This window comes from Salvelinus sp. IW2-2015, linkage group LG9 (assembly GCF_002910315.2).
Source record: "Salvelinus sp. IW2-2015 linkage group LG9, ASM291031v2, whole genome shotgun sequence".
In the NCBI taxonomy this organism is placed as follows: domain Eukaryota; kingdom Metazoa; phylum Chordata; class Actinopteri; order Salmoniformes; family Salmonidae; genus Salvelinus; species Salvelinus sp. IW2-2015.
In genome coordinates, this window is record NC_036849.1 from 7,355,640 (window position 1) to 7,379,749 (window position 24,110).

A 24,110-nucleotide genomic window follows, 5' to 3' on the forward strand; every position below is an offset into this window, starting at 1 on the left:
CTGATTATCGGCCGGCTGCCATTTTGGAGATGATTAGCATACGAGCTGACATTTTGGCTCAGGTTGGTTTTAGTTATATTATAATACGAGGTGGAGGGAGTAGTGTCCCACTGAGCCAACATAAAAAAAAACTGAAAACACTTCATACCGTAGTAATGTGTGTTGTGTGGTTGCTATGTGATGACATCACCTGAGTAACCTGTTCACTGTACTTTCCTTTATGTTGAAATTCTATGGCTCCTCTCTTTGCCCGTTCTCTGGACAGACTTATCATTCACACCATGTATAATCCTTAGAATTAGAACACCATATTAAGTGAACCCATGCGACTCAATCAGTGAAATTGCTGTGGTCTGAGAAGCTTTGTCCACTCTAGTAATGATATTTTTCTGGTGTAATCTAGCTTCTTCAGTGCGGGAGAGAATTAAAACCTATTTCTATGATTAGAAGAGCATTGAAAACTCCTGTTATATTATGGCTGTAATGAGATAACTTTTCACCCAGAGAGAGACTCTGTATCGTTATGCTAAAGACTACTCCTTTCTGAAGGACCCTGTCTGTGTGCTGTGGACGTAAGGCAGCCAAACCTTCTCCATTTCAATGTTTAAGCCACTTATTCCGCACTCCATTAGAGAGCGAGAGAGAGAGAGAAAGAGAGAGAGAGGAGGAGACAGAGCTCAGCCTTGGGTGCTGCATCGCAAGCCATTAGGCAATCTCACCCACGTGAACTTTATTAATGTCACAATGAATCTCTAGGCATGAAAAGGCATCGCTCCGCCACCACTCCATAAGACGAATGCAACGCTTCGGATGTGTAGCGGATATTTATACTGAACAAAAATATAAACACAACATGCAACAATTTCAAAGATTTTACTGAGTTACAGTTCATATAAGGAAATCAGTCAATTTAAATAAATGCATTAGGCTCTAACCTTTGGATTATGCCTTGATAGGACATAGACCCACCCACTGGGGAGCCAGGCCCAGCTAATCAGAATGAGTTTTTTCCTACAAAAGGGCTTTATTACAGAAATAAATACTCCTCAGCACTCCCTCCCCTCAGACGATCCCACAGGTGAAGAAGCTGGATGTGGAGGTCCTGGGCTGGCGTGGTTACACGTGGTCTGCGATTGTGAGGCCGGTTACGTACTGCCAAATTCTCTAAAACGACGCTGGAGGCGGCTTATGGTAGAGAAATTAACAATAAATTCTCTGGCAACAGCTCTGATGGACATACCTGCAATCAGCATGACAATCGCACGCTCCCTCAAAACCTGAGACATCTGTGGCATTGTGCTGTGTGACAGAGTGGCACATTTTAGAGTGGCCTTTTATTGTGCCCAGCACAAGGTACACCTCTGTAATGACCCGGCTGTTTAATCAGCTTCTTCATATGCCACACCTGTCAGGGGGATGGATTATCTTGGCAAAGAAGAAATACTCACTAACAGGGATGTAAACAAACTTGTAAACCAACACTTTACATGTTGTGTTTATATTTTGGTTCAGTATACTTCAAATAACCTCTCTCTTTTATATGAGGAAGTGATTTGACAATTTTTGGGCTTATTTGAAAGGCAGTAAACAAACAAACAAACACAACCAAACGAGACATCTCCTGAGATTTACAACGTTGATTAATCAATGGTCTCTCCATGCTTTCAGTAAAGTTCTCAGTTCTCCAGAAACAACATGGCAGGTTGGCCTACTGGATACTAATGTTGGCAAGGAAGGAAAACAAAAATCAGTCAAGAATTAAAGAAATGACATTCATTTGTGTGCCACTACCTTACCATGAATAAGGTACCATTTCCCTGGGTAAAACCTCCTGGGTGCTCACCGTCTCTCAAGCAGACTCACTGAGAAGAAGGATAGGAGAGGGAAGCCCTGAGATGTCCCTACATGCCAAACATCTGCTACGTTACAGATTCTCACTGCTCACCACAACATTGCATGTCTATCTATGCAAGGTGCAGTCGACCTCCAGAGTTTCTGCCACGGCAGGTAGCATAGCGGTTAGCGCATTAACCGAAAAGTTGCTAGTTCGAATCCCCGAGCCGACAAGGTGAGAAATCTGTGGATCTGCTCCTTGAGCAAGGCATTTATAACCCTAATTGCTCCAGGATCGCTGTCAATAATGGCTGATTCCATGTCACACCTCGCACAGGTTACCCACTTGCAGTGAAACAGGACAAATATAAGCGTCCCCAGTTTCCAGTCAGACAGTCAGTCACTTCAGAGTCCACATCTCACATAGAATTTATTGGGTCGAGCTGAGAGGCTGAGAGCTGGCAGGGCAGCAGTCGTCTTTGTCCCAAATGGCACCCTAATCCCTATGTAGTGTACTACTTTTAACCGGGGACCATAGGAAACAGGGCGTCATTTTGGGACGCATACCATCCTCTCCTCCCCACTGACAACTGCCTGTCATAGTGATTGTTCCATTTGGCTTAGACCTCCGCAGCCTCCAGTGTGCTCTCAACAGGAGATACACAGCTCTCAACAACGGAGCTCAGCGCAGGCAATCACTGCCCTGAATTCTCCCAATTTGCCCTCCGCACATTTCCCACTTGACAACAACAACCCAAAATGCTGCGAGGACATTTATTAGATTCAGAAAGTTTCTCCAGGGATAGATTTGCTTGAATGACCATGCTGTAGGACTGTTGGGCTTGTTATCCATCTTTAACATTTCTACCCTCACATCGGTGGTGATACATACTGGTGGCGGAGGGGAGTTACCTCAAACATTTAAACTGCTTAGAGTTCAAGAAAGGTTCTATTAAGGAAATGATCTGTTTATGTCCATTAAAGCTTGACTCTGTAGTTGCCACATCCATTTTTTGACTGATAAATGAACGATAGGATATATACCCATTGATTCTTGAAGAATATAACTTAGAAATGCCTCATGAGCTTAGTTCAACTGTCGTACCCCATCAGAACCCAGAATATTAACTTGTTTTACTCCAATGTTTGGAAACAACATTGGCGTAACATTCAGGCTAATTTTGGCCCCAAGCTGCAGGGGAGACCAGAGCAGTCCACCTGTGTGTTACCTGTTGCAGGAGAGGGCCTCTAACTGGGAGCGCAGGGTCTCTCCATCTTTAGCCCTCAGCATGGCCTCCAAATTTTCCTCCAGGGTCTTCTTGTGTCGTTGGACCTGCCGGAGAACCCTCTCGGCATCCTCAAACATGGAGGGGTACGGCCGGCTCTGCTGCAGCAGGGTGGGGGTGGGCCTGGCGGGAGGCAGGGGGAGGACTGGAGGGAGCACTACGGCCACCTCTTCCTGAGACTGTTGGGGGGAGGGTGGGGGACCTTTAGATGACACATGCACAGTTCACCACAGAGACATATATTTAGAAAGAAATATCTAGATTTCAATGGATATCTCGATTACCTTCTATATATACGGAAACCTAAATATATCTGGCTCCACACATTTCAACATTCGTCGGCTGGGCTATTAATTCAAAACCATTCAGAAGCATAAGAGGAGAAAAATATTGGGTGTGTCACAAGGAGAACAGTTTGGAAGAATATTTCAAGAAGAATCCATTACACTCCAGTTCGATTCTGGCTTTAATAACTGTCACTATCGGGCGACAGACAGCGGTGAGAGCGAATGCTAGCCAGGCTCTTGCCTCTGCTGCATCCACAACCAATAGCAATAGTTACTCCAAATCACCTTTCTCTGTGCTGATGAAAGAGACAGAGAGAGACAGGGGCCCATTCTGTTCCCTCTCTTTTTCTCCCCACCCATCACAAGGCATTCCTTTCAGGCAGATCTGATACAGCTGGAGACCTTGGCTGTTTCTTTCATCCTCCCCTCATCTCGTTCTCGTCTGGTGTATATGTATTATATGAATCTGTGTGCCTGGCTGCCCTGCGTGGCTGCGTGGGGAGGAACAGGCGACAGCCTTCCAACGTCCGCTAGCTGAGGGTCATTTGTTTCAGCCTCGTGCTTCCCCGCTTTCGCAAATAACGCTAAATCAAAACCACTTACACGGTTCGCAGACACCATTTCCCTCCGTTTGTGTATAAGCGCGTTATTTGTCTCGTTCGTTTCTGTGGGAAAGGCATTTTCACAGCAACAGTGCACTGCAGTAAAGGGAGGAGGTTCGTCCTTGCTTTTCACATCTGCGCTGCTGACAGCAATTCTGTCTGAAATGTGGCAACTGAAATAGTATGGTGAGGTAAAGCATGGGAGAAGAAATTCCCTAGTTGCCAAGTCAATCCCAGAACCTGTACAGAACAGGCATTGTGACAACACCAGGATGACCAAACTTAATCAGAAAGCATGTCAATGAGTCACATCCAATAGAGTATTCACCCAACACACCAATAGGCTAGCACAGAACCAACCAACCAATGCGACAACTGTCATCATTACTCTTTCTCTCTGTAGAAAAAGCTAGAGTGGTTGAATAATAGGCTTGGGGAAATCTCTTTCTGCTCTAGCCATTGTGCATTCTCCTTTGGTCCATGTGTAAAACAGAGATAACAACACCACTGATTTATCACTTTAAGTCCATAAAATGGGGACACAGCTGAAAATGCAGGGATACAAGTGTGGCATTGTGTCTGTCCGCTGCTTGGCGGTGGCTTGGTATGGATGGATGGATGGATGGCAACACAGACCGTACAACACAGAATGTAGGAGGAAAACCTTCCTACCTCGTGAGGCTGGCACTGCAGAGGCAGGCAAGGGTTGCTATGGGAACCTACCATGGAGACGCAGGGAGGAGGGTGGTGGTGCATGGTGGTGGGAGACGGGATAGTGGGCTGCTTGCTGCTGCTGCTGCTTGAGGTGTTGCTGGTCTTGGCTGATGCCGTCTCTCTGCTCTCTGCAGCAGGGAAAGCCTCGCGAGCCTGGATGAGAAGGACAGTGGAACGCAACACCGGCTGTCTGAGTACCACCCGACTGACACAAAGCAGCGTTGGTTGGACATGTTTCTCCGACTCAAAGTCATACTAGAGGATCTGATCTCGTAAGAGGCCACACTTGATCATTTGTGGGAAACAGAAATGCTGTACTCATACATTTTCATCATGACCAAGCATTCACAAAATGTCCTACACCACCAGAACGGGCGACCATTAAATGATCGTGCCTGCCACTAAACCCCACTATAGAAGAACTACTGCATTAAAACCTGGTGTGACAATGACAGGCATTCAATTTAATCCAGACACACAGCGAAGGGACCTGGGTGTCACTGCCTATTCTGAGGGCAGAGAGACTAGAGAGCGACAGAGAGAGAGAGAGAGAGAGAGAGACACAGAGAGACACAGAGAGAGAGAGAGCGAGAGAGAGAGAGAGACACACAGAGAGACACAGAGAGAGAGAAACGTGCTTCCTTCCTATTCTTGCAGCCCACAGACAGACATACAGACCGACAGGCGGACCGACTGACAGAGACAGCGAGACAGACAGGCAGGCAGACAGACAGGCAGGCAGACAGACAGCGGCAGGCCAAATAGCATTCACACCCTGCATCCTCAATTATATGCTAATGCATAATTTGCCGTGTGCTACATTATTCTAAGCTGATGGAATTTTTCAGCAGCGGCAGAGGCGTGCTCGGAAACTCAATTCCTGGTTGGCGCGGCGACGGGATCAGAGTGTAATAGACGGGAACAGGCGTCGGGCGGCTGTGGCAACGCGTTCGTCGGGTAAGGATGAAGAAGTGTTGTAATTTATTAAGGGGAGAGGAGAGGGAGAGGAGAGAGGGTAGAAACAATAGAACACTGCTGTCTTGGTCATTGAAATACCAGACACACTCGTGTCTTGGCTTGATTTCATCAGTGGTAAAGGCACCAATTAGATTAGCAAAATCCCAAAGCTGAACACAGACGAGAGGATGATATTGGCCCACTTAGGGAAACAGGAAACGTCCTGACGGCTCTGTGTGTGTGTGTGTTTTGTGTTTGTAGCAAAATCCCAAAGCTGAACACAGACGAGAGGATGATATTGGCCCACTTAGGGAAACAGGAAACGTCCTGACGGCTCTGTGTGTGTGTGTGTGTGTGTGTGTGTGTGTGTGTGTGTGTGTGTGTGTGTGTGTGTGTGTGTGTGTGTGTGTGTGTGTGTGTGTGTGTGTGTGTGGTGTCGGGGTGCCTCCCATCGTTCAGAGCAATAAATGGGTACGGGGATAATCTCATTCTTCAGTCTGAATGTCTCCAATATGCCAATAATAGATTTAGGGGGAACTGAGCAGCACCAGCGATAACAGCTTATAGACTTGGTGCATTAGAATACAAAAGGAAAGTTAATGGAAAAGGCCACACAGAACTGGTGTAATGGGAAAGTCATTGTGAGGGCCTACAGCAGTTGACAGTTTTTCTCTTGACCTTGATTATCTTCTAGGGTAAAGGAAAACTGTTTGACAATAGTTTGGAGTTCCTCAAGGCTCTGCCCTCAGACCTCTTTTGTTCTCATTATATTGCTACCAGTAGAGGTTATTCAAGAAGGCTTAAAAAAGTGCAGGGAAAATCTCTATATACAGTATTCCTGATAAGATTGACAGTTGATATTTCTTGAGAGTTTATAGTTCCTCTCAGTCAGTCCATCTCACCTGCAGCAGGGTCTGCATCTCAGTTTTGAGTCGTCCCAGGTCCTGAAGTGTATCATTGGCTCGTTTCACGGCTGAGCTGGGTTGCTCAGGAACCCCAAAGGATGATGGGAGGCCTGGCTGGTGACCTCCTCCTCCTCTACCTTGGTGATTTGTGTCGCTGTGTTTCGCTAATGCTGCAATGACCAGCTCTCTAACCCCCTCTTGCTGGTGTTGGCCTTCCCTGTAAGGAAATAAAGTGTGGGCGTTAAATGAAGAATGCTTCTATTGTTCATTTTCTTGTCAGATGACACAAATTCCATCTTTGCAGGCAAAACTGTCTGCAATGCCAATGCTATGACATCATTACAACTTTGCAATGATGGTATTACAAAATCAGAATGTGCCCGCTGAGCTTGGTCAGCTCATCCATTAGCAAAGTAGGAGAGGAGAGCCAGCCTTCCTCCTTCCTTCCATCTGGCCTGGAGAAGTGTTTGCCCTTCAGGGAAGAGGGCCAGAGTGGTGGCACAGCACCAATAACATGACTCACACATAGGATAGCTTCCAAGCAGACTACGTAATGCTGTTGCTAGATCACTAAAGACTTAAATTGCATTAAGTGGCTAAGTAGAGTGAGTCCTGCTTTGGATGGAGGGGAAAGCCCATAGGGTCATTCAGAGGCCAATGAGGCCGGCTGTCTTGTTATATGCCATACTTGGTTGAGACTCTAGTCCGCTACAATATCCAAAAGTAACAGGCTGTTATTAGTGTATGGAAAAAAACACATGAAATGTCCGTCCTTTTCCTGTACAGTGAGCCTCATTATTTACATTTCAGTTTCATATGAGTGATAATTGGCATACAATCAAATCCGTCTAATATTGGAGCTGAGAGCTGTGTTTACACTGGCAGGGATGGAGCCGATAATGAGTGGACTCCGAAGATCTGAGCGAGGGGGTTCATGGAGGTACAACCAAGGCCTCTCCGACTCTGTGCGTGAGCTTCAAATGAACTGTTTTTATAGTGTAGGGTTGCCAATTCAATGTGTGTTACTGACTGTGAACTCAATGGCTCCAATACTGCTGGGTCTGTCCACGTTTTTGAGAAATTAAATCACACACACAGAGACAGACAGTTTCCATTTAACTTCATCATAGTAACACATTTGAAATTATACAAAAGCAACTTCATCCACAGTAGACAGACTGTTATAATTTTCCCTATCGGGTTCTACAGGCAGGAACAGAACCACCTACTGTGAATTGCCAAAACTGTCACACAAAAGTACCGCCATTGAAATCACAACGATCCTCTAGATTCTTTTGTCTTGTCATGTCGCAAAAAAAAAAAAATATCCTTAATTTCTAAGGTTTCACAGCAGGCGATGGACATTTTCTTGACGCTTCTGGAAGTAGTTAGATTTTATTTTTTTGCCCGCGCTGCAGACGGATATAGCTGTACTTTAATACAGAACAAGTAAAGGCCCTGTGCACTACTTTTGTAAAAACAAAATAATGTACAAAACAAAAGGAATGGAGAGAGAGAACACTGAGGCCTACACATTTTAATGTAGTGTATCCCACAGAGGGAAGGAGGAAACGAGAGAAGATGCGAGAGAGGCTAGCTTACATGTATGGCTCCCCCTGAGCCATGCTCGCAACGCAAAGGTCACCATTGAGAGGCAGAGGCAGCGCCCATCCTCTGTGCAGGGTGCGTGTGTACTTATTTACAGTTCCCTCCTGAACTATTGGCAACTTGGGAAATATGAACAAAAAAGGCTGTTAAAAAATGTCATTGTTGTTTATCAGCTTGATTTTACAATCAAAATATCATATGAATCTAACCTTTAATTTGTATTTTTTGTAATTTTTTTATCTACAATAAAACAATAAGTCATCAATAAATATTTGTTTTATTCTAAAAAATGCGTGTCACAATTATTGAAATTCTTATTAACAAAATCGAATTGAGTCTTTGGGAATTCTTAAGTGGTCATCCATGGCCTCTTGTTTCTCTGGGGTATAAATATGAGGTGATACCCAGGCTAAACTCCCTTAGTCATCCATCAACATGGGATAGGCCAGAGAACACACAAATGAAATGAGACAAAAGGTTGACGACCTTCATAAATCAGGCAGTGGCTATAAAAAGATAGCTATACTCCTGAAAATACCCATATCCACTATTAGGGCAATAATTAAGAAATATAAAACAACTAGAGCTGTGATGAACCTGCCTGGAAGAGGAGGCAGGTGTATTTTGCCCCCACGCACAGTAAGAAGGATGGCTCAAGTCGCATTAAAAATCTCCAGGGATCACAGTTAGAGAATTGCAGAAGTTGGTTACATCTTGGGGTCACCGAGTCTCCAAAACTACAATTAGACGCCAACTCCAAGCCAACAAGTTATTTGGAAGGGTTGCCAGAAGAAAGCCTCTGCTGTCACCAAAACACAAATGTAAGCAGCTGGAGTTGGCTAAATGTCCATGGAACTTTGATTGGAATCAGGTTCTATGTTCTGATGAGATTAAAATAGAGCTTTTTGGAAACAAACACCAGAGGTGGGTTTGGCATGAAAAGAGCCATGGTCATGCAGAAAATAATCTAATCCCCACTGTGAAGTACGGTGATGGATCTGTAATGTTGTGGGGCTGTTTTACTTCCAAAGGCACTGGTAACATTGTTAAGATACATGTCATCATGGACTCCATCAAGTACTAGGAGATTTTAGGCCAAAACCTGTATGCCTCTGCCAAGATGCTAAAACTGGGTCGTCGTTGGATATTCCAGCAGGACAATGATCCAAAGCATCCCTCTAGATCCACACGAAAATGGTTCACTAACCATAGATTCAAGCTTTTTCAGGCCATCCCAGTCCCCTGACCTAAACCCCATTGAAAACCTGCGGGGTGAACTGAAGAGGAGAGTCCACAAGTGAGGACAAAGGACTCTGACGGATCAGGACAGTTTCTGTATGAAGGAATGGTGCAAAATCCCTTCCTATGTGTTTTCCCACCTCATCAAACATAGGAGACGACTCAGAGTTGTTATCTTGGCAAAGGGAGGGGTTCACAAAGTACTAAATGTTCTTTGAACAATTTAAACAAAATAAAAGTTTAGACTCATATCATATTTTGAGTGTAAGATCAAGCTGATAAACAATGGCATTTTTTCACAGATTTTTTTGTTCATATTTACTCAGGGTGCCAATAATTCAGGAGGCAACTGAATTTAACAGAACGGAGGGCTGCCATGTCAACTTTTGGAGCAGAAAAGGGCTCTGCACCACGCGTCTCTGCAGCACGCATCTCTGCAGCACACGTCTAGCAACCCTGGAATCTTCACAGTACTGCCTTATACAATACCCAGGCCACTGGCCCTGCACTCGCAACTTCATTCTGTAGGGAGGGGAAGATTTTTTTTGACACATCTCAAAGAATCTTACAGATTAGGAATGTTCTGACTCAAACTGACAAGGGACAGGATTTACTCTGGATGCGTAGCAGTGACAGGTATTGTGTACTTGACATTCCAATCCATTCCAGGAGATTGTAATCCTAGCGTCCAGGATAAAACAGAGAAGTATTGCTAGGACGGCAGCATCTCTACTCAGTATACTAAGTCCTCTACGGCGGTAGAACCATGCAAGTCAGATCAGCTGTGTGGGGTTTACAAAAACAAGTAATAATGTATTCAGTTTTTTTAGTGCTGGGCGGGAATATGATACACATTGACATTTATGTAAGCAACTGAGGAAAATGTATGCATAAATGATACAAGGTAAACTTCAAAGGGATCAGATCCATGGACTAACATGGAACATGGTGTAAATGTCAATCTTCACAGTGGCAACCCGTCATTCAGGGTGTTATTTTGGCATTAATAATGGTCACATATCAGTTTGCAAACAATGTAAAAAAAATCTAATAATCATTGAGCTAATAAAGCTAAATACAAACATGGTATTTTTTTGCTTTCTTGAGTAAGGCAGCTCCAAAATGCAGGTGTTTCAGCCTAGCTCAGTGCTTTCTGTGGTGGTGGGGCAGTCAGTGGAAAAATACGGAGCGTAGGGGTTGGTAATGTTCTCTAGTTGTGCCGTGATTGGCTCATTGTTCTGTCACTCATGGGGACACTACGTCACCACAAAATCTACAGGGAGAGTTCGAAAATTCAAGCCCCTTGGGTGCTGCCATAGAGTTACATTAGAAGTGCCCATCCAAGAAGGCTCAAGGTCATTGACCACATATAAAATGAAGTCAAAACACGTTATATCTACCGTAGCTTTGATTGGACTGATCATGTCAACATCATACTTTCAAAATCTTAGCTAGCAAGCTAGACAAGAAGTCAACGTCATGAATCACATCGACAATCTACAGTCATCCTTTTCAATCCTTGTCATATGAAGAGAAATTATAGATAAAACATATCAGTTCTCATTTGCACTTTGGACATGAACATTACACAACAAGCTGGGAATCGCAAATTCAATAATGAGTGGTTTGGAAGGAATCAGTGGCTAACTGCAAGTGTTGCAAAGCAATTACTAGCCTGCTATTTAGTGGAGTGGGTGTATGGTCCAAGTCTGGGTTTAAGGGTCTCTTTTACAAGCTTAAAAGGATAAACATTCACATGCCATGGGCCAGAAAAGGTTGAATACATTGGCCATGCTGTCAATCCAGCATGACTTCTGCTGCGTTCAAAACAACTAGAAGCTCGGAACTGGGAAATCTCAGACTTCAGTGAGTTCAAGACAACTGGGACCTCGGGGAAAAAAACGAGCTCCTACTGGGAAAATACGTTTTGAATGGTCATCCAACTAGGAATTCCAAGTCGAGAACTCGGGCCTCTTTCTAGAGCTAAGACATGAAGATCATTGACGTCATGATCGACCTTGTTTCTTTCCGAGTTCCACCAATCCAGAAAATGCCAGACTTTGATGACAAAAGACAAAATTTGCCCACAAGGACCGCCGCGCAACCTTCCATTTTCAAGTGAGTACAGCACAACAAGATGAGTCCAAATATGTCTTGTATGCTGCTTCATAAAATGATGTAATATGCCAGGGAAATATGTATACTGTAGCTAAGAAAGTAATACTAAGTGTATGTTGTGTAGTAAGCTGTTAGTAGCCCATGTGCCTCACCCTAATTATGTGGTCCCTTTCCCCCTCAAAACTTAGCCTACTGTTCTGACTTGGTGGTGCACATGTAGCCCATAGCCTGTTTTAGAGAAATGTAATCATTGAATAATGTAAGAGCATTCATTGTCTGCTTATATGCCACCTTTATTTATCCTATGGCTCTGACTTGGTGTACAGGGAGAATACTGCAAGAACGGCCCACGTTCTGAATTCTGTCGCTGTCCATTTCAAAAGTTCTGAACAAAGTTATATTGACTACGTCCGTCCTACCTCGCTCATTAATGTCTTCATCGAAATTACGGATTGCCCCTTATCCGCTCGTCGTCCCCTTATGCCATAGTTTGTACATCTGAAATGTCAGTAGAAACCACATTTGTTTAAGCAAGTCAGCCATATCAGGCAGTAAATGAGGCTGAATGAACTGTTTCGCAGCCAGACAAGGCTCCGCTGATAACCAGGTGTAGCAGAGGTAAGAATTCACTCCATGGTGCTGAATAGAAAGCTCTGCTGTTGGGACACCTTTATGTAGGCCCTAACAGTTAGTGGGCACCGTTAAAGTGCAAATAGCGTATTGTTTAGTGTTGTTGTGTAGTGGCTTTGCTGGCATGCATAAATACATTTTTACATGCTAAAATCACCACTGCAATCACACAACGATGTGTCTGTTCTGCCCTCAGTCCTGCCCTCTGAGGGAGACCCAGACAGAAAGAAAAAGTAGCATTGGTTCCTTCATTTCCCTTTCGGGGGCGTTCTGTTCTCTTCCAATAAATAAACATTAAGGCAGAATGTCATGCTGTGTGTCTGGTAGCGCTGATGTATCCCACTCAGTAAGATGTTTTCAATCAGCCTTAAGACGCCTCAAAATGAGCTAATCCATTTGAAGAGCGAGAGTGCCTTGTTGATGCCAGCCTTTTTGATCTTGCTCAAATTGATTAGGGTGGAGATACAGGGACTCTGAGACAAAACGTCCTGTTAGAGGTCACCATATGCAAATGTCTACTCTCTCCCTCTCCCCTTCCATGGGAAATGCGTTCAACTAGAACAGATTGTTCAACTCACTCAGGCAACGTCTGAAACGGCACCCTGAAACGGTTAGTGCACTACTTTTGAATAGGGTGTTATTTCAGACACCACTTTTTCCTACAAGCTGTTGACAGGTGTGCGTGCAGCCATGCATGTGTGCATGTGTGTAAAACCTGATCATAAAATCATTATGGAGGTGAAGAAATGATGCCACGTTGACAGGAAATCTATATCTTGATACGTTTTTTTTTTTGATATGAGAACAAGATCTATATTACATTTCTGTCTTGTTATACAACACATCATGTTGGGTTGAAGCTAGAGGTCTTGGTCAGTCCTTCGCCACGTCTCAGTACTAACGGAGCTACTTGATTACTGTCAGCAGCTTCTTAAATTTCACCTCATGGTCATACATTGTCTTTCTCTCTGGTAAGGAGGTAAGACCGTTCTGTATTGTACTGAGCACAGCCCGTTTCTCTAGCTAGCCCTTCTCTCCTGGCAGGCAGGCAGGCAAACACACACACACACACACACACACACACACACACACACACACACACTTAAAGTGGTATCTGGTGGACAAAGGAGGAGAAGATACCTTCAACTAAAAGGGCTGAAAAATAATGGGTTGTTGATGGAGAGAGGACCGTGCCAGATGTGAAGGAGAGACTTCCCACTGCTTTCCCTTCCTCTGAAAAAAGGTAGAACGAGGACTCGTCGCCATGGGGACAGTTTCAAACGTCTCTCTCTTTGTGAGTGCAAAGGAGAGGTGTCGAGACAATTCATATCCCATTCGTAAGCCAGATAGAGTATTTATAGATGGAACTATGACACGTAGAGTGGGTGTGAGGGGGATGTCTTTGACAAACCAGTGACTTCAAAAAATGATGAATGAACCACATAGAGAAAAAGCTGAAATGATTCATAACATAATATAATACATCCGGTAGGTTAGCTCTTAAAACATCTGTCTTTGTGAGTTCTACGTGTGATCCTCCACCGCACCCCGCCCCCTTGAACATTGGGATTCTTTTGGCCTCTTCCTAAATCCATCCTCATCCTGCCTTCAACATGCGGTCATTACGCCCACCACCACCAGAATAGCTGCTATTATCTTATCAATATCAGAGGCGTATCAGGGAGCCTGATGGTAGTGGTCTCACCCTCCACCCTCTCTGCTCTGGTGTTTTCACGTGTGTCTTTCCCTGTTGGCAAGCTGCACCATCCACCATCCAGGGCAGTCATATCCCCATTCCTCTACCTTGGCTGCCATAGCACCAGCACTCCCCAAAACGCCCCCCAATCTCATTGAAACGTTATCATCAAGCAGCACATGTTTGAATTCCAGCCCCTCTATGTCCAAATAAATCAAATCTACCAGATGTGACCTCATCTCCATAGTTTACGTTGATCACCTGATGCCCCGGCAGCTATTCTAGGAACACCAGCCACTCCTCCGGCTCAATGTTGTTCCCTCTAGGGTGGCGTCATTGGTGTAACTCAGCCTGTTGAACCTTAATTGTTTGCATTGGCCAATGCCTTTGTAGTCAAAACCATCCAACATCTGTTTCATTTTTACATAAAAAAAGCCCTGGGTTTAGTTTACCCAAATTGTGCTGTGATATCTGGAGCCTGGACTATGAATAACATACTTTGATCACACAAACATTCATCAAACACATTTTATTCAACCCCAGAGCTCTGGGCAACTGATTCCCCGATTACTGGCTAGGGACCTAGGGCCTTCCGGTATATCGTATTCTACAATATACCGGTTTGGGTTTTTACTTGACCTTCTATAACGGAATTTGTTTGGTTTGTTAAAAGCGATACACAACTCCGGGAGTGTAATATCCGTTTATATAAATCAAATCAGATTTGTCACATGTGCCAAATACAACAGGTGTAACCTCACAGTGAAATGCTTACTTACAAGCCCTTAACCAACGATGCAGTTTTAAGAAAATACCTAAAAAATAAGTTTAAAAAGTAAGAGATAAGAAAAACAAATAATTAAAGAGCAGCGGTAAATAACAATAGCGGGGCTATATACAGGGGGTACCGGTACAGAGTCAATGTGCGTGGGCACCGGTGTCGAGGTATTTGAGATAATTATGTAGTCTATGACTAGGGTGGCTGGAGTCTTTAACAATTTTTAGGGCCTTCCTTTGACACCGCCCGGTATAGAGGTCCTGGATTGCAGGAAGCTTGGCCCCAGTGATGTACTGGGCCGTACGCACTACCCTCTGTAGTGCCTTGCGGTCGGAGGCCGTGCAGTTGCCATACCAGGCAGTGATGCAACCAGTCAGAATGCTCTCAATGGTGCAGCTGTAAAATCTTTTGAGGATCTGAGGACCCATGCCAAATCTTTTCAGTTTCCCGAGGGAGAATAGGTTTTGTCCTGCCCTCTTCACGACTGTCTTGGTGTGCTTGACCACATGTTAGTTTGTTGTTGATGTGTACGCCAAGGAACTTGAAGCTCTCAACTGCTCCAATACAGCCCGTCGATAAGAATGGGGGCGTGCTCGGCCTCTTTTTCCTTTAGTCCCAACATATCTCCTTTGTCTTGAGTTTAATCCGTTTGATACTGGAGTCATCAGTCCTATTTACATGGTGGCGAATCGCATCTCTGCAGTCTGGCAGACATATCAGTGTGGATGACGGATCACCACCTCAAGCTGAACCTCGGCAAGACGGAGCTGCTCTTCTCCCGGGGAAGGCTGCCCGTTCCATGATCTCGCCATCACGGTTGACACTCCATGTGTCCTCCTCCCAGAGTGCTAAGAACCTTGGCGTGATCTGGACAACACCCCTGTCGTTCTCACTAACATCAAGGCGGTGACCCGTTCCTGTAGGTTCATGCTCTACAACATTCGCAGAGTACGACCCTGCCTCACACAGGAAGCGGCGCAGGTCCTAATCCAGGCACTTGTCATCTCCCGTCTGGATTACTGCAACTCGCTGTTGGCTGGGCTCCCTGCCTGTGCATTAAAACCCTACAACTCAACCAGAACGCGCAGCCCGTCTGGTGTTCAACCTTCCAAGTTCTCTCACGTCACCCCCGCTCCTCCGCTCTCTCCACTGGCTTACCAGTTGAGCTCGCATCCGCTACAAGACCATGGTGCTTGCCTACGGAGCTGTGAGGGAAACGGCACCTCCGTACCTTCAGGCTCTGTCAGGCCCTACACCCAAACAAGGGCACTGCGTTCATCCACCTCTGGCCTGCTCGCCTCCCTACCTCTGAGGAAGTACAGTTCCCGCTCAGCCAGTCAAAATCGTTCGCTGCTCTGGCACCCCAATGGTGGAACAAACTCCCTCACGACGCCAGGTCAGCGGAGTCAATCCACACCTTCCGGAGACACCTGAAACCCCACCTCTTTAAGGAATACTTAGGATAGGATAAAGTAATCCTTTAAACCCCCCCCCCTTAAAAGAGTTAGATGCACTATTGTAAAGTGGTTGTTCCACTGGATATCATAAGGTGAATGCACCAATTTGTAAGTCGCTCTGGATAAGAGCGTCTGCTAAATGACTTAAATGTAAATGTAAATGTAATCTTTCTCCCTCTCCTGCTGCATGCACTCAAGGAGCGAGCAGTTGCTCGACCACGGAGTCACGAGCACTTTCTTGCATAAGATGTTGGTGAAAACGATTCTGCTTTCCACAAGCCCATTCACTCACACACAGGTGGTGAAGCCTTGCTCATCCTATTGTAGCCTGATGCCGACCCGGCTTTGTAGTCACAACCATTCAACGTTTCCGCTTTATATGACATCAAAAGCCTGGATTTGGTTTAGCCAATTATTTTCAGTGGAGTCTGAACTGAAAATACCATACTTTGACCACACACACGTTCAACCACATTTCATTCAACCCCAGAGCTCTGGGCAAAGTGAAATTGGATATCATGAATGGTTATAGTCATTTCTTTCCATGCACTGATAAAAGTAGGGGTTGCTGAGAAGCCCCTTCTCAATGTAATTTAAAAGCAATTTCCCTGAATATGTCAGTGATGTGTTGGACCTTCAGGGTCCTGAACAAGGCAGAATTGACTGAATTTTCATGATAACGATGAAAAGGGAGGAAGTAAAATCAATGTTGCTATCAAGGTGGTCAAGGTCACTGTATGAATTAAGGATGCTCAACATAGCAACTGTATCCCAGGGGAACAACGCAGCATGTGGGATCTCTCGTCTGCTGCTTCATACCGAGGAGACACGCGCGCACGTACACACACACACTAACAACCCACAGAAACCCTGTTCAATCGGTGCAGCCATCATAATTCTGCTATTTTTCTAAGTAATTCATGACAAAAACAGCGCTGAACAGTAGTCATCCATTAATCTAGTGAGATGACACAAACACATTTCAAAGCACAAAACATGCATCTTGCCTGGTGGTTTTATATACACAATGAACAAAAATATAAAACGCAACATGCAACAATTTCAACGATTTTACTGAGTTACAGTTCACATAAGGAAATCAGTCAATTTAAATAAATTCATTAGGCCCTAATCTATGGATTTCACTCGACTGGGCAGGAGTGCAGCCATGGGTGGGGAGCCAGGCCCAGCCAATCGGAATGAGTTTTTCCCCATAAAAAGGCTTTTTTACAGATGGAAATACTCCTCAGTTTGATCAGCTGTCCGGGTGGCTGGTCCAGACCATCCCGCAGGTGAAGAAGTCGGATGTGGAGGCCCTGGGCTGGCGTGGTTACACGTGGTCTGCGGTTGTGAGGCCGGTTGGACGTACTGCCAAATTCTCCAAAACGACGTTGGAGGCGGTTTATGGTAGAGAAATTAACATTAAATTCTCTGGCTACCACTCTGGTAGACATTCCTGCAGTCAGCATGCCAATTTGCATGCTCCCTCAAAACTGCAGCATTGTGCTGTGTGATCAAACTGCAAATTTTAGTGTGGCCTTTTATTGTCCCCAGCACAAGGTGCACCTGTGTAATGATCATGCTGTTTAACACCTGTCAGATGGATGGATTATCTTGGCAAAGGAGAAATGCGCACTAACAGGAATGTAAACAGATGTGTGCACACAATTTGAGAGAAATAAGCTTGTTGTGCTTGTGGAACATTTCTGGGATCTTTGATTTCAGCTCATGAAACATGGGAACAACACTTTACATGTTGTGGTAATATTTTCGTTCAACGTAGAAACAAGCCTGAATGAGAGAGAGAGAGAGAGAAGCTGGGTGGGTCCAAGGAGCCAGGGAGAGAAAGACTCTCCCTGGCTCCAAAAAGGTATATGGATGAATTAGTATTCTACTCACTACTGTGTTCTGGCCACACAGCCCTCCCCTCATCCTAGCCCAGCGCTCAGCAGCTCACAGCACACACAACCCACCCACCCACACACACACGCTTGTTATTAAAGCGCATCCGTCCGTCAGTCCTCCCAATAGACGCATTCCTCATTCATATTTATCTGTGTTAATATATAGCTCAAGCATTTTTTATGACTGTATAGGTCCTTTTTATATAACAAATGGGAGCATGCGGACAGATGGATGCCGGCCATACATATTTATGTTTGTCTTGGAGTGTTTTTCGGGGGCGTATTTATTCTGGTGGCTGGCAGGCAGGCTGCTACTTAATCATAGAAAATGTGGATTTAGTTCGTCTCTCCCAAGTCCCAACTAAGCATTATGCTGTGCTGCTGGATAAAGAGGCTGGAATTATGCAGCGGGCATAACAGGCTCCTTCTTCCTCCTAAATATAAACACACTCATGGAACGCATCATAATGGGGCTTCTTATCGCATGCCGCATCTCGGAATTTGAACCCATTCCATCCGTCCACATAGTGCTGCTGAGTCCTTGGACTACTAACAGACTATCAACAACCATCCCTCCCTCTCCAAGTCCTCTGTCCCCAATTCAATGTATCAATATTGTAAATGAATACTCCTCGGTAACAGTGATGAGTATGTTTTAGCACTACACATAAAGCCATGTGCGTATTACCACAACCAAGGAGGGTGTGCAAGGCCATTGTGTCTAATCTAACTAACTGCAATAATATGGCGCAAAGAGTTAGCTAGACAAAAGGACAATTGTGTATTTGCAATTCCAACTGCTTAAAATAGTTCAATACATTAACCCTTAACATACAGCATTGCAGAATTTCTAACGAGTAAAATCCTAACAGCTTCCAGATCTGCCCATAGTAAGGGACGCCGTAGCCATGTGTTTTGGCTATGAACAGAACAGTACAAGCTGATTTAATAGCTGCAGATCAGTTTAATGGGGCAAGCAGGCAGGGAGGGACGGCCTAATATAGTGAGTGAGAGGCCTGCCTGCTTGTCAAAGGACCCGCTGTATTTAACAGGCTGTCTGGGAATGGGACTGTGACTTGCCGGGTATGGCAGGCAGGCAGAGTTATACTACACATTACAGGGAGTGGAACTGAACACAGGCCTGAGTACTGCAGAGCCAGAGACGCTCTTAAATACATCATATCTACTGCAGAATGGAAAAACACACACTCCTCAATGAATGTCTTCACACCACAGTGAGTCTCTCTGTCTTTATAGCCCTGTGCCCTGGCCTCCACTGCCAGGCTGGTGAAATACACCCACCCATCTATCCAAAAGTGTTGGTCCTATATCATCAAGTGCTGTGGTGATTCATTCAGTGGACGTGAACCGTAGGGGACGAAAAGGTCTGTTTTTGCCACCTCCTCCCGATTCCATTTTCTGTCCGTCTATCCCTCCCGTCATGGCAGTCCCCTCCTTGTTTTTCTCCACCTCAACATGTCCTCCTCTCTCCTGCATTTCAATTTCCTCTCCTCCCCTCTCAGAGACAAACACTATTTTCCATGTAAGAGGCATCACCTAGTCTTCAACATCACAGAGGGGATTCAGCAGTGGCAGCAACAGCATATTAGCATAGCTCGATGGCGAGGCCATGGAGCCATTACCTAGCAACAGAGCTGGCTGTGATTGGCTRAGGAGACRTWAACWGCMAAGTGGGTTTGGGGCAGACTGGGACCAAGCGGCTAAATGAGTAAGCGGGGGGCTATTTCTGCCCGTGTCATCTCTGCTCGTCACATCAAAATGACATTGGCTGGCTGCTCGTCCCCCCCCCCCGCGCAGAGAACAGAGCAGAGACGGAGAGAAGCGGTGCAGAGGACACCAGAGCAGTCTTCCCATTGACTGACTGAGGCTGAAGGCATAGCAGACCGGAACGAGCCGCAGCAGTAGAACCAGCGGCAACCAGACATCCATCTATCCTTCTGTTCTTTCTTTCTCTTGTGACCCAGCCACCATGGCTACAAACTAAGGTATTATATGATACTCCACAACCTCACCCATCATCATAACACACCTAATAGAAAGTCGTGCCTGAGTCCTCTCTCCGCTTGGGTAACCCAAGAGGCTGTTAACCAAACAAACCCAACAGACCGGCCCTGTTCAGGCCATGTTTGGCGGACTGCTCCGGTCTCCCCTGCAACATTGCGCCAGAATTAGCCTGAAACACAGCTCTGTTAACATGACTGGTAGAACAGACAGAACTGGGCACACACACACACACACACACACACACACACACACACACACACACGGTCAGACAGTAGGCCGTAGTGCTGTAAGATAGCAACTATTTACTTTTGGGACTGACAATCAGTATTCTGCAGTGGTTTCCAAAGAGACACGGGGTATGATGGACAAAGCAGTTTGGAGAGAATACAGCAGGGATACCACAAACGCTCTCTTATACCAGAGGCTTGAAACTTGGAAATGTCTGTTGCCTAGAAATACCAGAGACTAAGTGTATCCACTGTCTTCAGGTAAACAGAGCGCAGGCTGTGGGGGGTGAGCAGTGGTCCAGAGAGGGGTGAGAGGAGAGAGGGGGGGGGGCAGGGGGATGAACAGAGCTCCATTAATCACACTGGAGGGGGAGGCAGTACAGACGACAGACAGGCAGGGAGGCTGCAGCACACTGGCTGGATGCGTCATGTGGCTGGACAGTGGACGCACTACCGTGGAATGGCCTGTAGGAGTCCTCCTGGCAGTGTACATAGGCAGTTCTGTGTTGGCCGCTGTGAGGGAATGTATTAACACGTAGTACACTGGCTGGTAGCATTTTAGAGATGAATGAGCCTCATGAATCTGAAACATAACCTCAGATGAGCAATTACTATTTTACCTCAGGAATTAACTAACCAAGACAAATCTTGTCTGCTTCCCAAATGACGCACGGCTCCCTTTATAGTGCACTACTTCTGACCATGCCCCATAGGCACTATATAGGGAATAGGGTGCTATTTAGGACACAAGCACTCGTTTCCTTGTTGTAAACCAGGAAAGCGCCATGTTCATTTAGCGTCGTTCTGGCTGAGTTTCTGTAATGTCTTTTACACCTGGGTAGCGCTGAAACACATTCATCCTTTCTCAACTGGAGTAGAGAACTGGTCAGGTCAGATGTGCTATGCATTGAGACCTATCCATTCATATGACAAAAATAGGCCTCCCATCGCATAATGGAACATACCCACTACCTGGCTCCGTTATCATGTCTTTCAGTTACAGGCTGGGGCAGCACACAAAAACAAGTCATTTTTCATATTCAGAATCCATCACAAAACGTCCCCCCCCCCATTATAATCAGGTGCTGTAGTAATCAGGTTTTTAAATTAATCCGAAAGATAGCAGAGCTCACAGGATGCAGCAGACTATCATTCACCTTGTCATTCAAATTCATTCTGGAGGGAGAAAAGCGCCAGTAGAAAAACACAATCCTTTGGAGAGAATTGACGTAAAAAAACAAACAACAAAAAAAAACACCTCCACGCCATCCAATCAGCATCACCCGATGGCTCTGTCGCCATGGTAACAGGCATCTGGTGGAAGCGGTGCGGTGGCTCGGTTAGTGCACAACAGTTCATGACAGAGACGATGTTCTATTCCCTTTACCGCAGGTAGCTAGGGGGTTACTGCAGGAGGAAGGGAGGAGGCTAGAGCTACCCTTCGTCTTGATTTATAATAGTGCGTGTGTATAAAACATTTGAAATAATACCTTAATGCTTTCAATCAGGAAATGGAATTCAATAATGGCATGCTGCTTGAAAAGTAATCCCCCCCTTGCAATCAAAATAACTACATGCCATACACAGATGCTATTACTTGGCAGTTAGGTAACTAGTTATACACCTTACTGCCAAGTATTCCTTGTGATAGATGTCAACTGGCACTTCCATCACTCACAAAATATCATTATGAGTACATAATACAGTTATTCTCCTACATCATGTCATACAGCACATCACCATGCATGAAATTACTATTTACAATGTACATATTTAATTTATTAGCAGATCTGTTTTCCAGTACCAAAAAGGTACAGAATCAGATCAGCATATAGCGGCATGCTGTATGTTGACCTCTAGGGAACGTTGCAGCTCATTTGTGCGAAACCACCAACCATCAAATTTCAATAGTATGTAGCTAGCGGAGCGAAAGGGGAAAGGAGTGGGGCTCAGGCAGCAACACGATGCCGCTGACTGCTGCAAAACAGAGCAGGCTACTGTCTTTATTAGCTGGACAGGGAAGGTATGGCTCTTTGTCTCTCATATAAAAGAACATGTGTTTTTGCCACTGAGGGGACAGCCCAGGCCATCCGAGACTCTACTGCTGCTTGAATGCATTGACACTCTCTCTGAATACATAATGTACCAGTCAGCCCCAAACTGTGCTTAGAGCCCAATGCTGTTACCCCCATAGCAGCCAGCCCCAAACTACACCATTCTGCAAGACACATTTCTATGTAGTGTATTACATCAAGAAATAAGGTCTGAATGTGAAAAGGCTACTTTCTCTGAAAAGTATTCACAGCGTATTTCTAAACTAAATTCAATGGAAAGTAGCGGTATTTATTTGTTCATGCCAGAAACCCAACAAGGATCATTGAAACTATCATTTTCAAAGACTTTTGTCAGCTGTATGAGGAAGTGCGAGAGGAAGTCTGCCACGTCTGCTGTTTGACAGTAGATAGACAAGACAGGCAGCTAGCTATAGCACCTCAATTACCATCAGCCATCACAGCCTCATTCACACAACAGATGTTTGGAGAGAGACGGAACAATCCACACTTGACCCAGGTGACGAGATGATGAAGGGACTCGGAGGGAGGTGACTGCAGCTGTACTACAGCACACCAAACACACACACACTGTGTGGGGTCTCATAGCCTATTGGCTCGGATAGAGCTGGAAAGTGTCAATAGAATCTGGCAACATGTCCACAGATCCTCATCCCCCACGGTCTGTAAAAGTACTTATCACACTGGAAATGAAGGTGATGTAGGCTGGCTGTTGTGGGTTGGAAGTATAATGTAGGAATAATGTCATGTAATCGCCAATTCATTTTCTCTGTGTGATGTTTTGGAAACACTACACCGACACTTTCTATGACATGCTGTTTGTTTGGGCTAGGGAAAGAAGTCTCACACTGTTGTAATTTACAAGACAAAACCAGTGAACTGGACAGAGCTGAATGAAAGGCGGTCAGTCAGTGTGGATTGCGTTGGGGGTTGTTGTTCCCCTCAGAAAGCTTTTTTTTTCCCCACAAGGAGTCGTCCTCCATTGATAATTCACAGCAAACGGTTAGAGGGAAAGATCAGGAGAGTGTCAGAGTAAACTCCTCAGAGAGAGGATTCCAAATGTCAACAGAGAGCCGTTGAGGCTTGGCCTTAGATATGGAAATTCTGCCATGGCTGAGAGGACACAAGGCTGTTAGCTTCCTCTCATCAGCGGTTGTTGCCAATGGAAAACAATTGAATAGTGTGGTGACATGTCGGCCTACAGACCTACTTGATGTAAAAACTAGGCCACGGCTACATCCTAGTTATCCTATCGCTTGTTGCAGTTATATGTTAAATGACTTGAAACACATGACTCAGACAAAGGAGATGATACGGAGGGCCGAGCACACCCCCATTCACATCGACGGGGTTGTAGTGGAGCGGTTTGAGAGCTTCAAGTTCCTCAGTGTCCACATCACTAAGGACCTATCATGGTCCAAACACACAAACACAGTCGTGAAGAGGGCACAACAATTCCTTTTCCCCCTGAGGAGGCTGAAAAGATTTGGCATGGGTCCCCAGATCGTCAAAAAGTTCTACAGCTGCACCATTGAGAGGCTCTTGACTGGTTTCATCACCGCTTGGTATGGCAACTGCTTGGCATTCGACTGTGAGGCGCTACATATGGTAGTGCGTATACGGCCCAGTACATCACTGGGGCTGAGCTCCCTGCCATCCTGGAACTCTATACCAGGCGGTGTCAGAAGAAGTCCCTAAAAATTGTCAAAGACTCCAGCCACCCAAGTCATAGACTGATCCCTCTGCACAGCAAGCGGTACTGGAGTACCAAG

The 24,110-nt window shown here is 45.3% G+C and overlaps 1 protein-coding gene across 4 annotated transcripts in view; it reads right to left on the reverse strand.

The window, feature by feature from the left end:
• kiaa0586 (KIAA0586 ortholog) overlaps positions 1-24,110 on the reverse strand; it is a 118,662-nt gene that overhangs the window by 63,376 nt on the left and 31,176 nt on the right. For 3 of the 4 annotated variants that reach the window (XM_023994099.2, XM_023994100.2, XM_023994098.2), the window contains exons 10-12: positions 6,582-6,801; positions 4,732-4,875; positions 3,063-3,298 (exon numbers count right to left, since the gene is read on the reverse strand). In XM_023994099.2, coding sequence (XP_023849867.1) covers positions 3,063-3,298; positions 4,732-4,875; positions 6,582-6,801 — 600 coding nt within the window. The remainder of the gene's footprint in view (positions 1-3,062; positions 3,299-4,731; positions 4,876-6,581; positions 6,802-24,110) is intronic. The other variant, XM_023994101.2, reaches the window with a different exon arrangement.